This window comes from Meleagris gallopavo, chromosome 5, assembly GCF_000146605.3.
Source record: "Meleagris gallopavo isolate NT-WF06-2002-E0010 breed Aviagen turkey brand Nicholas breeding stock chromosome 5, Turkey_5.1, whole genome shotgun sequence".
Lineage (NCBI taxonomy): Eukaryota > Metazoa > Chordata > Aves > Galliformes > Phasianidae > Meleagris > Meleagris gallopavo.
The window spans coordinates 52,138,051-52,152,570 of record NC_015015.2 but is presented as its reverse complement, the minus strand read 5'-3'; the positions used below and the strand labels follow the sequence as shown (position 1 = coordinate 52,152,570).

General features: G+C 51.0%; 2 protein-coding genes across 5 annotated transcripts; one reads left to right on the top strand and one right to left on the bottom strand.

Annotated features, from left to right (window-relative positions):
- The first annotated feature begins 26 nt into the window (after positions 1 to 26).
- On the top strand, positions 27 to 5,248 carry AKAP5 (A-kinase anchoring protein 5). 2 transcript variants are annotated; one of them, XM_019615937.2, is made up of 2 exons: positions 27 to 1,798; positions 1,859 to 5,248. In XM_019615937.2, the coding sequence occupies exons 1-2, from the start codon at positions 1,241 to 1,243 to the stop codon at positions 3,062 to 3,064; spliced, it is 1,764 nt and encodes a 587-aa protein (XP_019471482.1). In that variant the 5' UTR covers positions 27 to 1,240; the 3' UTR covers positions 3,065 to 5,248. The 2 variants fall into 2 exon arrangements, with proteins under 2 accessions (XP_019471482.1, XP_031409578.1); XM_031553718.1 differs by having other exon boundaries at positions 27 to 5,248.
- Positions 5,249 to 10,902: 5,654 nt separating this feature from the next.
- ZBTB25 (zinc finger and BTB domain containing 25) lies at positions 10,903 to 14,514 on the bottom strand. 3 transcript variants are annotated; one of them, XM_010712010.2, is made up of 3 exons: positions 14,266 to 14,514; positions 13,955 to 14,134; positions 10,903 to 12,481 (listed from the first exon to the last, which is right to left on the bottom strand). In XM_010712010.2, exons 2-3 carry the CDS (start codon positions 14,125 to 14,127, stop codon positions 11,350 to 11,352), a joined length of 1,305 nt encoding a protein of 434 aa, XP_010710312.1. In that variant the 5' UTR covers positions 14,128 to 14,134; positions 14,266 to 14,514; the 3' UTR covers positions 10,903 to 11,349. The 3 variants fall into 3 exon arrangements, with proteins under 3 accessions (XP_010710312.1, XP_010710314.1, XP_019471483.1); XM_010712012.2 differs by having other exon boundaries at positions 14,287 to 14,514; XM_019615938.2 differs by lacking the exon at positions 14,266 to 14,514 and having other exon boundaries at positions 13,955 to 14,210.
- Positions 14,515 to 14,520: the final 6 nt, after the last annotated feature.

Genomic DNA, 14,520 nt, shown 5'->3' with positions numbered 1-14,520 from the left:
GGCAGCTGCAGCCCCGGGCCGGGACGGCGCCGCCACGCGGCTCTGCTGTGCCCGGAGGGCTCCGGGAAGCGCCGGACGGCTGCGAGAAGTTGGGCGCTCTCCTATCTTCCCAAACGTGCCTTTGTGCCTTTGATTTTTGCAAGGGTGACAGCGCTGATGGACGCGTGTGGTGTTAATTGAGGTTGCCATGGGAGGCGTGCACGTAGCGTAGATGTGCTTCCTTCTTGCCGTGTGATTTCGCTTTTGTATTCTTCCTCTTGTATTCGGCGTTTTGCATATTGTCAGCTGGTGCATTAAAAATAAAATATCAGCGGTCTTGGGGTGTGATTTCCCGGGCTGCAAATTGTGAGTGCATAGAGAGTGGTGGGGGAAGATGGAGCCAAGTGTAGGAGCAGGAAATATATGCTCGTGTGAGTAATATAGATTTGTCATAATATGAGCAATTAGAAAAAAAATACAGCCACTTCTGCCATGCAAAGTAGTGTTTTCTGTGTTGGAACAGAGCTAAGTTGGCATAATAGTGGCTTTATTTTGCCTTTGGATATTGGTATCCGGAGGTAGAATTGCTTTTCTGTCCCTTGTCTGCATCCCGGGGTGAAATATTCTGCTCAGAATTACTTCTCAATCCTTTGATATTTGCTCTGTGCTTCTTACCACTTGTTCATTGCGTTGCAGGTCAGAGCTGGGAGCATCAAGCACCATCAGAGGCAAACCTCACCCAACCCGTGTCAGGAGCTGATCAGAATCCAAGGCACAGCAGCAGCTGAGCTGGCACTGGGAGGCAGAACACCTCCACTCACTGCCTCCACGTTGCTTCAAGCAAGTTCCTCATGCCCCTCAAACTGTCCACGGGCTGAATAAAAGTTGTTAACTCTTGGCTTGACTTGTCATCCTTTGGGGGAGTAAAACTGAGGTCAGACTGTCCATTCAGTGGTGTACTGTTAGAGGAGCACGACCTGAAGTGGGGTATCACAGAGGTGACTCTGAGAGTGACTCTGGTACTTCAAGTCTGCCTGGGACTCCTTGGAGAGGCAATAAGGAGAGTAAGAAGATGCAGTGGAAGTTATAAAGTGGATGCAATAGCTTCATTGGAACAGCTCTGCACATTGCCACGTCTGCTTGTTAAGAAGCAACTACTGTTGTTTTGAGGACAATTTGGGGAAAAAGCCATTTGAGCATCTCTGCAGCTTTTATGCATTAATCAAGAAAGGCAATACACAGACGAAGGAGAGGTGCAAATATGGCAAAGGCTGCTAAGGAGATACAAATGGAGAACCCGAGCGAGCTGGAGACTCCTAGCGCAGGGACACCATGCCCCCCATTGGAAGAACAGGCAGAAAAACCCTCCATGCTCTGTTTTAAGAAGCGGAAGAAGTCCTGTAAGAAGGGGCTGACAACTAAGGATGCACGTGAGGGAGCTTCTGGAACCTCGAAGGAGAAAAATCAATGCATCAGCACAGACCCAGGGGAGGCAAAAACTTCTGCTCAATTGCGACCCTCCAGAGGAGCGTGGGCAGCCCTCAAAAGTCTCACAAAACCTCGGAGAGGGCAGAAATCCTCTTCACGGAAGAAGGTGTCTTCTGATTCTCAGGTGCAGCTGGAGATGGATGCAGAGGAGAGCTGTGCACAAGGTCTTCCAAGGAAAAAGGCCAGCACAGGGGTGAAGATGCCCTGTGTGCGCTTCTTGAGAGGCAAGAAAAAGGCCAGCCCCACAGAGGTGGTGGAGGAGTCAGAGGACAGTGTCCAAGCAAATGAAGTGATGGGCATTTTGAATAAAGCCATTGAAGAGCTGGAGGACATGGCCCCAGCAGAGCCCTGCGACAAGGCTGAGTCCCTCAGTCCACTCCCTGCAGAGGACATGGCCCCAGCAGAGCCCTGCGACAAGGCTGAGTCCCTCAGTCCACTCCCTGCAGAGGACATGGCCCCCGTACAGCCTTGCAACAAGGCTGAGTCCCTCAGTCCACTCCCTGCAGAGGACACGGCCCCAGCAGAGCCCTGTAACAATGCTGAGTCCCTCAGCCCCCTCCTTGCAGAGGACATGGCCCCAGCAGAGCCCTGCGACAAGGTTGAGTCCCTCAGCTCCCTCCTTGCAGAGGACGTGGCCCCAGCAGAGCCTTGTGACAAGGCTGAGTCCCTCAGCCCACTCTCTGCAGATGTCGCCCCAGCAGAGCCCTGTGGCAGTGCTGTAGCCCTAAGCCTGCTACCTGCAGAGGACACAGCCCCAGCAGAGTCCTGTGACAAGGCTGAAGCCCTACGCCCGCTGCCTGCAGAGGACCAGCACATATCAGCAGAGGGTGCCGATGCCAAAGAGAGGAGTGAGCCCTCGGGAGAGGGCAGACCTGAAGTGGATGAACACACAGAGTGCATCGCTCAGTCAGAAATAACCAGTTTGGAGCCTGTCAATGAACCTGTGCAGGAAAAGCTGCCTGAGGGGAGTCAATCTACAGCTCAAGTGGAAGAGAGGGAAGTCACTCCCGAAGCGCCGGTTTCCACAGATCAACCCAATGGCACCCCTGAAATCACCGAGGTGCAGGAAATAGCCACAATCTGCAAGGAGCTTCCTGAAAGGGATGAGTCAGAGAGGAACACTGATCTCCCCAAGGAGGGCAAATCTGAGGAGACCACAATGGATTTCAGTCCATCAGTGTCTAAGGACGATGCAATGAGTGTGCAGAGCAGCTCCAGCCATCAGGAGAAACCTGAAGTCAACATGGGCACCGGCGTTGGCATCGTCATCACCATCACTGAAGCTGTGGACTCTGATGACACCGATTCTGACCAGACCTATGAGCCATCCCCAGTTTTACACCACAAGAAGCAAAAAGGGAATAAAAAATCCAGTGGGAGCTTTGATTTTGGTCAAAAAGAAGGCCCTGGGGCTGGCAGTGATGCTATGGTGGAAGAGAAAGGTCTGGGCGAGCAGGGGCACAGGACTTCGGATCAGTACGAGTTGCTCCTCATAGAAACAGCATCTTCCCTTGTGAAGGCGGCCATCCAGTCATCCATAGAGCAGCTGGTCAACGAGATGGCTCTGGAACAGAATAAACACAACAGTTTTCTGTGAGGGTGACGATGCCCCCAGATTAGGGTGATTCCAAGCTACTTTGGCCTGAGGAGGGGAGCAAGAGAGCTCTGGAGGCCACTGCTTAGTTAACTCTGCATGCCCGTGAAGTTGTGTGTGTGTTCAGTGTATGAAACTGGTGCTGGGGCATGGGACAGGCCCTGCTGAGCACAGCGAGTGCACTAGGCCTGGCTGCAGGAAAGTGCAAATGTTGCAGTGTTTTCATTTACTAGCATCTTTATGTTGAGACCATATTTCTGCTGTCTTCCATTCCAGACTTCCCTGCTGTTAGTGGTTTAAACGTTAATGTGCTTTTAGGAAGAGACCCCACAGGCAGCTAGAAACCTCCTGCCACTGGGTTCGGTTCAGTGAGTGTTGAGCACGGCTGGAGGTTTGCTCAGTGGGTACAAGGGAGGGAGAAGGGGCTGAGATGTGCAATCAGTCGCATCAATGCCAAGCAGTTAGCACTGCATTCGGAGGTATAGGAAACCATGGTCTGAAGTCGCATTAGGTGGAACTGGGTGAATGCAGTGAGCAGCAGAGTTTGGCCAGCCTAAGGCCCCAGCCTACTCCTCCAGCCTATTCCCTTGTCAGAAGCAGCCTGTGTATCACCCATCCCACTGCAGTACAGCATCAGCTCTCCTTGCTGACTTCAGGCTGCACAAACACCAAGAGCATGCCTTCACTTTGTCTGCTGGGGCCCATTGCACTGCTAAGCACAGGTCTCCCCATGGTGTAGTGATGAGGGCAGGCTGGAGCATACTGGCCACAGGGAGCCCCTGGCCTTGCCTTTTGTCTGCAAAGGTGAAACTTCCCTTGGATATGATGTTGTTTTTTTTTTTTAATGTATGGCATGTAATATAAATAGCAGTGTGCTGCATGCAGTGAACTCTTGCCTCAGTGTTGAAATCGCGTGGTAGCAAGGATGTGCTGCAGGCCATGGAATTGCTCCATGTTGGGAGGGGATTTGGTCGCTGGGTGTGTCCATGTGTCCATCCATCCCTTCACTTCGCAGAGACCCCCGGCAGAAATCCCAGCTGGCTCCATGGTAGCCAGTCCAAAACGCACCCTGAACACCGGAGCTATCACACCAAAGTCCTCAGGGAAAACCCAGACATGAGGGCTGGGAACACTGCCACAAAACACCCAGACAGGCTGACTGCTGTCAGAAAAATACAAAGTGCTCTGTTAAGGAGGTGTGCATGCAGCGTGTGCACACACGTGATGTATGCGGGTCCACATCGCCTCTCACTGCCAGCCCTCTGGAAGAAAGGGGCCTTTTGATAATTTAGGATTGCAGCTGCGCGGTTGGGATTTACACACTGCTGCATGAAAGTCTGCCTTTTCTGCTGAGAAAGTTCTCCTGCCCCATTCTCAGCCTGTACAGAAATAGCAGCCTCCCCTGGCAACTGCTCAGTGACCACAGTGGGGACACAGAGGTTTTCTGCTCGGCGCTGTTAGAACACCAGGGCTCACAACTCTCCAAGAACCTGGTGCACAACCGTGTTTTGAACTTTGAGAAAGGATCTCTGCTGCTGCGAGAAAAGTACCAGCAGTGAGTGCCATGGTGTCTTTCTGTGCACGTTAAACTTGGAAAAAATCAGACTGACTTTTTTTTTCTGTGAATTTATTTAACGTTATCAATAATTCAGTGTGTATATTAATGGCTTTGCACTTCCTATTGTTCCTTTCAGGCATTTTGCCATCATTTTGAAAGGGGCTTTCTAAGGACTGTGTATAGCTTTGGAGCTGCTGCATCACCTGGGAAGAGCGGCGCTTATGCTGGAGCTGTGCTGTGTGTGGGCTGTGTGGGCACCGGGATGGGTTGGTGCCAATGGAACGGCTGCAGCATCTCCATGCCTTGGATGCAGGGGCACCCCTGAGTTCTCGGTAGGAGATGCCAGAACCCCTGGGCGTGGCCAGGCACTTGTCTTCTATCCATGTGCTGAGCAGTTGGGGAGGACTTAATGCTACATCAAAACAAAATAGTCCATTGCAGGAGGAGGCACTCCTTGCAGTGGAGAGACCTGTATTGTACAGGTCCAGCCCAAAGCCTGCAGGACTGGCAACTGCTCTGTACCCAGGTCTGTGTTTGCATCCTTTTCATGGCTGTTTTCCCTCTGTTCCACCCATACATGTAACTTGCAATTAGTTCATTAAAGTTGAGTGTACCTCTTGTTTTCTTGACTTGTGATTAACTGGGCATAGAGATTTTGTACCAGAGCTGATAACCACCATGCCATCCAGCATTTCCAGCTGGCCATCTGATGAGTAGAGGCCTTCACATTAACAGACCAGAAATGTTTTAAGACTCATTATTCCTGCGTGTTTATTTCTTAAATAAGGTTTCCTTCTGGTTGCTGCTTAACAGACCTGAAATGTTTTAAGACTCATTATTCCTCCGTGTTTTTTTCTTAAATAAGGTTTCCTTCTGGTTGCTGCCCTGTCTTTTCCACTCACAGTTTCCTGAAATCCCACAGATTCCGGCAGGTATTTATGAAGGATCGCAGATCTCATCTGGCTCAGAAGAGCAGCCCAGCAATTGAATCACCATTGGATGAGCTGCTTTGCTAGTGGAACAGACTGCAGAGCCCAAGCTCCCAGTGTGCAGGGCTCCTAAGGACTTGAGGCACTTTACAGCATATTAAAAAGTTGAAAAAAAATGTACATTTTAAACAGTATTAATACTGATTATTCTTTCAGGTTTGCAGAACAAAACACAGACTTCTAATGGGCTCTTAATGACTTAATTAAGTTTCTCTGCTTCCCCATTATGATGAGAGAATTGGACATTAATGAATCACAGGAACTCTACACTTTTGGAGCAGAACCATTCAAAGAAGCATGAGGCTGCTTGGCTGCACAAGAGCACCAGAGAGGGTTCGGGACAGTTTCCTCCTCACAGCTGTAAGAAATGGGCACAGTGCATAGTCTGGGCCTGCTCTGGCTGGTTGGGATTGCCTCTGGGCCATCTGCCTCTTCGTCGCTCTGCTGCCCCACTCGGATATGGAAGTGTTGCTTTGTAGCTGCATCGCAATTAATTAATTTGTTCTCCTGCTCACCCCGCAGTCTGCACTGCTGCTTTCTTTCCCAGATGTTTCTTGCATTCCTTTTGGCAGCTATTGCTCAGCTTGCTGTTCAACAAGTCCCCTGCCTGTGCTTTACCCACGGGGCACTGCAGTGTGCAGTGAGGCCCCATATGCTGCTGGAGGGACTACAGCAAGTGGGAACCCAGCACTGGAATTGATGCTTTCCCTGCACAAATGATGGATATTTTCATACGTGTGCTTACGTCACATGAAAATTCAAGAGTTTTGTCATAGGTGCCAAAATAAATTGGGCAAGTTCGTGCAGTACGTGGCAATTCTGTGCTGGCAAGTGATGGGTGGAAGTGGGACCCTGCCGGTGGACCAGCAAAGCCCTCCTATCGCTCATCCTGTTGACAGAGGACTTCCACATCTGTAACTCAAAATAATGAAACGCTCCAAGGGAACAGATTGATTTAAATAATTTGCTTTAATATTCTTTTACATCTGCAGTTTCGTTTCCCAGAGAACGGTTCTTGTTAGCTCTTGTTGGGTGGTATTACAATAATGAAGTATTTAATTTGCAGCCAGATAAAATCTTTACATTAAATGTGTTTTTGTTTAACTAATCAGAGGATGTTATTGCTTGTATGGTTATTTAAGGAACAATATAGATCAGCATTTTTGGGAGGCACCATTCTCACATTTCTTTTTGCAGCTCGTTGTGGAAAATGCAGTTCTTTGCTAACAGTGTGACTGTTCTGCAACAAACTCAACGTCCATTCAGCTTGGAAGTGAATCTCAGTGAAAAATACCCCCAAACCATCATTTACAAATTGCTGTTATAACAAACAAATTGACAATCACGCTGGATACAAAAGGGAGAGACACCAAGAAAAACCCTTTTGTAACTCAAATGAGTGAGATGAAGGCGTCATCCCCCACTAGAGCTGATTACAGCCCCCATCACCCTATAAGTTTGACCTCGGCAGCAGCTGCATGGCTTTGCCAGGACAATTTAGCTCGGGTGGAACTGAGGCACTGAGATGCTGTGCTGTGCTGCACCTTTGTTTTGAGGGTGGAGGTGTCTGGGTTAGAATATTTCATGGAAGCGTTTCCGCTATTAGGCTGCCTTTGAAGCTGCGTCATTACTGTTTCTTAATAAAACATGCAAATCCCACATATGCTGTGATTGCATTTCAAGGAATTCAGTCCTGACATCGCTCCAACTGTAAATACCTAACTGGCGTGCCATTTAGGGCTTCATTTGCTTTTTTCCTTCCCAGTTTTCTTTGCTCAGAATAGCTTATCCTAGTGCTGGACCGCCAGGAAGCCCACGCAGAGAGCTCCTTTTTGGCAGGAGCAGAGAAGAGAAGCCTGTCAGCTCCTTACCCAGCAGCAAAGCTGAAGCTGAGCTCAGTGGTGTGTGTCACATCGTGCTGCTGGCTGCTGCCTGTGGGAGGGACGTGAGGAGCTGAGGGTGAAGCTCCTCCTGGGCCACTGGGAGCCAATGGCCCGAAGCCTGCGCCTGCTTATGGAACATGGAAATGAAATGGGAAATAAGATTGAATTGCATGTGCTGATGGTTTTCACTGCACTTCTGAAAGCTTTGCCTGCACTCAGTTTACGCCTTCCACCTCCAACATATTTAAGAACTATTCATTACCAGCCTTAATGCTCTTTCCAGCAAGCTCATGAGAGCGGCGTTTCATGGTTTATTTCCACTCTCACGTTCAGTGCTCCGAGTTTACAATGTGCTTCCTGCTGTCAACACTTCCAGTGCGGGGGCTGTATCCTGTGCCCTGTGGCCCTGCTGCCAGGCACTGTGTGGGCAGCCCGCTGAGCTGAAGGCTGGAGGTTATTGTTGTTGTTCTGCCTGGAGTAAAGGAGCAGAGAGAGCCTGTGTCACCTCCTGGCAGCCAGCATCCCTCCCCCTGACTCTAGGTGTTCATTGCAGGGGGGTCAGACCAGACAACCTCTGAGGGTCCCTTCCAACTCAAACGATTCCATGAGGTGGAAGTTGTGCAGCATGCACTGGTCAATAGCACTCAATTACCTATGGAAATGATGTCTCACTGCAGCACTTGGTGGCATCCCCAGGGCTAATGGGCACTGGAGGAGCACTCTGCACTAATGCTTTGGGACTGGGCTGAGCACTCACCTGCAGTGCATGAGATCATAGACAATGCCCTTTCATTGGCCATAGCCAAGGACCTCTCATGTTCCTGCTTCATCAAAGCTTTGGCATCCCCAGAGCTTTTACAAGCCTCCACGCGTCACTCCAGGTCTTTAGAATCACAGAATGATATAACCATTCGAGTTGGAAGGAGCTCTTAAAGGCCATCTGGTCCAACCTCCCCTGCAAAGAACAGAGACACCCACAGCTCCATTAGGTGCTCAGAGCCCCGTTCAGCCTGACCTTGGGTGTCTCCAGGGACAGAGCACCCACCACCTCTCTGGGCAACATGTTCAGCCTTTGCCTAAGCTCATGTGCACTGATCGATCAATCACAGGCAACTGAAAGGAATTACCAGGATCATTATCCTGCATACAAGGACAAAGCTTTCATTTTTCCTGGCTGTACATATCAGGCAGATTTTTCCAGCATGCCCTGCCTCAGAGTTAAGTATACAATAACCCAAGTGTGTTCTACATACAAGGGTAAACCTCTTCCTATGTGCCCAGGAGCAGCTACAGTTCTTGCTTAGAAGATGGAGCTGCCTTCCAAAATGATTTTCTATGATTTTCCAAAGCTGAGAGCAAGCGATGCCTGCAAGGGGAGGTTGCAGCGTGCAGTTCTGTCTCTCCAGCTTCTTCTGCTGCTTTAATTATAACAGTGCTTTAACACTCAGAAGAAAAACGCTGAAAATACATTTCTTCTATTGCAAATGATGAGAAAATGCCTTTCACCAACGTTTGATGTCACAGATGTTCGGTGCCACAAAGATGAACCAAAGCACACCCTAAAAGGGGGAGGAATGGTAAGGAATATCAGAGACGTGATGAGCACAGTGCTGTCTGAGATGGACCTGTAGAATTATGCAGGGGTGCTCCTGCAATAGGTGTGCACACACCACAGCTGACGCAGGGACAGACATCGCTTCTGGCCCAGCTCACCGCCTTCATTGAAGCTGCCTTTAATGGCCCAAACCAAACCAACATTTCCTGTTGTCCCCAATACTGAGCCCTTTGTTGACTGCCCTTTGTTTAAAGCATCCCCACCATGGGTTTATCTGTCCTGCTGATCTCGGCAGGACTTGCAAATACATCAAAGGCCACTGATTCTCAACACAAATGAGTTCAGATGAGTTAGAGATCTCACTGAGCAGCCCGTGGACTGCTCAACTGTCTAAAAACTGTCACTTTCAGTTCATTTTGCAGCTTCTACTTCCCTTGCACAGCTCTGTCTCTACCCAGCAGATTCCCCCTTGTGCTTCTAACGGGGCTGGAAACAAACACACGAAACTGAATAGGGAATTGTCACAGCACTCCATTTTTTAGCCATCCCACTGAACTTCAGGGAACCCATCTGCAAGCAGCTGTTGTTTCCTCAAGAAAACCCCTTTTCCCACCCAGCCCAGCTGCAGCCCCAGCAACACCAGCACCCCAATGGGCACACACAGAGCAGCTCCTCACAGCATCCACACAAGCTCAGGGCCTGTTTGTTTTTTCCCTTTGTCTTAAAACACAATTTGGCGGCCGCTCCATCCCCTGCAGTGCTCAGCTCCCCTGCCCAGCAGCCACCCTCACAATGGCCTCCACGGGCTCTACATGCAGAAGTGGTTTCATTCCAGATCCTATTCCAGAATGAGATGACAGCTCGAGGGTCCTGGCTACAAAGAGATGTGGACCGGGCATATTGACAACAAACAGTTCTCACCATTGTTCAAAGCCTCCTTTCCTATACAATGACTCAATTCTGCAGGGGCTGGGGTATGTGTAGTGAGTAATAGGGCTTGGGGTTACTGGAGCAGCTCACCAGGCCCCAGCTTGTTGCTGCAGGAGGAATCTCAGTGCCATAAGGACAGAGATGTTGGGATGGGATGGATTGGAGCCCAGCTGGTGGGAAGCACGGGTACCTCTGGTGGAAAACTACAGTGGGATAAAACGCAAGAGGAACGTGTACAATTTTAAATCCCCCCTTGGGCTTCAGAAATTGAGTAATGAAAGGCAAAGTCTATATCTTACCATGTTAGGTGACTCCACAAGCAGAGAGTAGCATGGTATGTATTTGTTCAAGAACCATGGAGATGTGGCACTGAGGGACATGGTTCATGGGCATGGTATGGATGGATCGATACGGGTTGATGGTTGGACTAGATGATTTTAGTGGTCCTTTCCAACCTAAATGATTCTGTGACGATCTCCTAGCAAAGCCTTGTGAGCTGTTTAGTCCTGTAAAGACTTTGGACAGGACGTGTTACTCAGAAGCTCCATGAGTGGACGTTCCCTCACAGCTCCCTTCCCTTGGTGCTCAGAAGGCCCAGTAATGGGAGCTGACCACAGAGAGGCATCAATGCATGTCTTGTTCATGCAGCAGCAGTCGAGGAGGGAGGAACAGGAAAAAACCCATGTGAAGCCCTTAAGCACATTAGTAGAATCATAGAATATCCCGAGTCGGAAGGGACCCAATAGAATCGCCAAGTCCAACTCCTAATTATGTAAGTAATATGCAAATAAATGTTAGCAATTCATTTGATGAGGACTCTAGGGCCTGTTGAAGTCAAGGTTGCCACCAATTCCCTTGAAAAGATGAGCCTTATGGCTCCCATGTGCATTTATGCAGATTTATTAACTGCAGTTATAAACACAAACTTTGGGACTTATCTCCTCATTTATTTTAATTAAAACCAAACTGTTGAGGAAGAACAATATATATACTTCCCTCTACATTTCTCTCCATCTAGAACCAGAAAAGCAATTTTATGGGCTACAAACAGCCCTTGATACCACTCCATGTATTAGGGGATGTGTAAACCTCACACCCAGCGACACGATACGAACTCCAGTAAAGCAGGGCAAGAACAAGTTCACATCTATGAAAATGTAACCGAGTCACATGGAGGCTTCCAAGGACTTAGAGTTGAATTAGCTTGAGCTTAAAAGTTAGAGAGGTAAAAAAGTAAACACACAAACCAAACACACCATTCTTCACAGCTAGCTCAGTGAGAGGGCAACTCTGGCTGAGGACAACAGTCAGATCTGGCAGCTCAGTGCACAGAAAATGCCCCTAACCAGTGTTGAAAGGCTGCACAGGAAGAACTACTCTACCAGGATCGTATCCACACTCTCCTGGATGAGATCAGACTCTAGTAAACACTCATCCAAGTGATCTTGGGACAAGCTGGAACTCTTCCCCACGCCGTCGCTGTCGCCATAGGGCCGGAACCTGGGGGTGAGGGGACTCTCCAGCCGTGGGCTGCGGCCGTGCTTGAGCTGCTTCCCCCGGTGTGTGTACATGTGCTCCAGCAGCTGGCTCTTCCGGAAAAACGTGCGGCCGCAGACAGTGCAGCCCAGTTTTCTCTTTCTCGAGAAGGAAAAGTTACAGTTCAGCTCCACCGGCTCGTGGTCCTTGGAGATGAGGGAGAGCTGCCCGATCTGCAGCGGCTCGAGCTCGCCACAGCCTGCATGTTCCAGCGGGTTCTCATCCTCCCTGAGGAGAAAGGCTCCGAGGCGCTGCCCACTCTCCCTGCCTTCCGTCAGGGGCTGCACCTCGCCGAGCCCGCCGCTCTCCAGGATGGAGGCTGGCACGCCGAAGGGCAGTGAGCCTGAAACATGGGTGTGCAGGTGCTCCCGCAGCCCAGCCCGCGAGTCAAAGCGCTCCCCACAGTAGTGACACAGGTGCACCCTGAGGCTGGCCTTGGCAAGGATGGGGTTTGCTCTGTCCGGGGAAGGAGGGCTGCAGCTCTGAGACACCACAGGCTCAGCCTCACACTTCTCCTGCTTGATGGAGACAGAAAGCTTCGGCACCTCCTCTGTTGGCCTGGTCAGCGCTGCAGGCTGGGCTGTGGGATGCGGGCCTGGTTGCTCACGGCTGCTGTCATCCAGGCCGATGGCGAGGGAGAGCTGCAGCTGCGGGTGTTCAGCTGGGGCAGAAGGCCGGCCCCCCACACTGCCCAGTGTCTCCTTGGCGCCTGGCCGCTCCTTTGCTGCTTTGTGCGCAGTGGAGATCTGGATTCCGTAGAGGTTTGAGGACTGCACGGCCTCTGAGGGGAAAGCCTGGTTCATCTCAACAGCGAGGTGGGAAAGGTGGTCGGCGTGCAGGAAGCGGATGCCCTCCTCCAGCCGGCTCTGGCTGACCGCCTGCTTTGGGCCCTTCCCGGTGTACATGATGTGCAGGAGGTAGCTGAAAATGTCCGGCTGGATGTCTGCAGGCTGAATCTTTATGCACTCACTGAAACAAGACAGATGATTAAGCACATCGTTGACTCCAAATTACAGCCCTGACCCATTATCTGCCCATTCATCTGCACCGTCACTGGTTAGCAGAATGCGGGCGCTGCCGCCTGGCTGCAGCTCCATGACAGCCAGTGCTCCTTGCCAAGGCCTGAAGGAGCGTGGCTCCCTTCTGTGCACAGCAGTGCTCACATGTGTCTGTGTATGGACGGGGCTCTGAGCACCTGATGGAGCTGTAGGTGTCCCTGTTTGTTGCAGGGGAGTTGGACCAGCTGGCTTATAAGGGTCCCTTTCAACTCAAACGATTCTATGATTCTGTGTATCTAGGTGACTTCAATGACAGCACACAGAGCTGCGGTGAAGAACTGTGAGCACAGCCGGCCTCTGTCTGCCCCACCTGTGACGGCTCCTAGCCATGTGTTTGTGTGCTCAGGTAATAAATCCAGCCGCCACTGCCATGTAATCTTTACGAGCTTTGCACCTAAGTGTCAGCAAACAACACCTATTGCTACAGAAGTTCGCTTGTCGTCTCACTTCCAAGCAATGGCTGCGTGTGGATGGCCAAGGATCGGGGCCTGCAGCACTGCCCCTATGGGAAAAGCTGAAAGCTCTGGGGCTGTTCAGCCTGCAGGAGACTGAGAGAGGATCTTAGCAAGGCTTAAAAATACCTAAAGGGCAGGAGTCAAGTGGATGGGGCCAGGCTTTTTTTGGTGGTGCCCAGTGACAGGACAAGGGCAATGGGCACGAACTGGAAGTTCCATTTGAAGATGAGGAAAAATTTATTTACTGTGAGGGTGGCAGAGCACTGGAACAGGCTTCCCAGAGAGGTAGTGCAGTTGCTTTCTCTGCAGGTATTCAAAACCCACCTGGATGCTTTCCTGTGCAACCTGCTATTGGAAACTGCTTTGCAGGGGGCTAGGCTGGGGGATATCCAGAGATCCCTTCCAACCCCGGTAATTCTCTGATGATTTTCCACGAGCAGGAGGGGGAACAGAGAGGATTAATCCATCACTGCAGTTCAGAGGTTAGGGCTCAGAGCCAACTTCCCTATACCTGCAGAACCGCCCTGGGCCTGGTCAGGTGAAACATCCAGACAGGAGATTGAAATAAGTGGATGCTCACAGTCCTGGCCCTTATCTGCAGACTGAAGTGCAGCAAAGAGATAAGACCATGGCTTCTTGACTGCCTTGAGCCCACGGATCCTGTCAGGAGGAATCCAGCTGAGCCAGAAAACTGCCTGAGCCCCACGGGATCGGCTTTCTCCTTGTCTGGGGCAATTCCTGAGGCCATGGCAGCGCTGGTGCTGGGCAGGCTGTGCAGGAACTGAGATGCGAGTCAGGTTAGGAAACAATCTCAGGCCACATAACATCCCCACTTGGGCTCTTTTAGACTGCAACTCTTTTAAAAAGAGGAAAAAGCAGAAAGCCGAGCAGAGCAGTAAGAAGATAGGAAGAGATCTGCGCATCCTTACCTTGTCTGATGGATAAATATCATCTTAAAATAGTTTGAGAAAGCAGCGAGCACCGCTCTGTGGGCTTTGAAGTAAACATCTCCAATGGCAACTGTGCAGTCGCACAGGAAGCCGAACTCCCGCTGCATGTTCAGCTGCTGGAGCAGGAGCAGGCTGTGGCCAGCCATGTCCATGGCACGTCTGCGAGGAGGACAAGAGGTCTGTCCCAGCACGAAGTCCCGTCAAGCCCCAGAGCCTCCTCCCGCTGCGCCCACCTTCAATGATTTCCCCTCCCCTCCCCCGCGACCCCCCGTCCCGACCCGCGCTGAGACCTGCTCTCTGCTTTTACGCACAGCGAAGACCACAGCACCGAGTGCCGCGCAGGTGCCAACTTCAACAACGTGTCAAAGCGCCGTCGCTCAGCGCAGACCGCACCCGGCGCGGGGAAGCGCACAGAGGGCAGTCTGTGCCGCCCCACAAAGCCCTCACTGTGCGGCGCCGAGCCGCCCCGCGCCCGCCGGCCCTTTCTGCAAATACACGCTGATACGCGCTATTGTTTCCCTCCCCCAATATCGCAGCCGGGGCAC

Bases quoted from the DNA above. Each gene is read 5' to 3' on its own strand.
- AKAP5 (XM_031553718.1), top strand. From the start codon at position 1,241: ATGGCAAAGGCTGCTAAGGAGATACAAATGGAGAACCCGAGCGAGCTG.
- ZBTB25 (XM_010712010.2), bottom strand. From the start codon at position 14,127: ATGGACATGGCTGGCCACAGCCTGCTCCTGCTCCAGCAGCTGAACATG. The intron at 12,482-13,954 runs GTAAGGATGCGC...GTCTTGTTTCAG, and splicing joins ATATTTATCCATCAGACAAG to TGAGTGCATAAAGATTCAGC.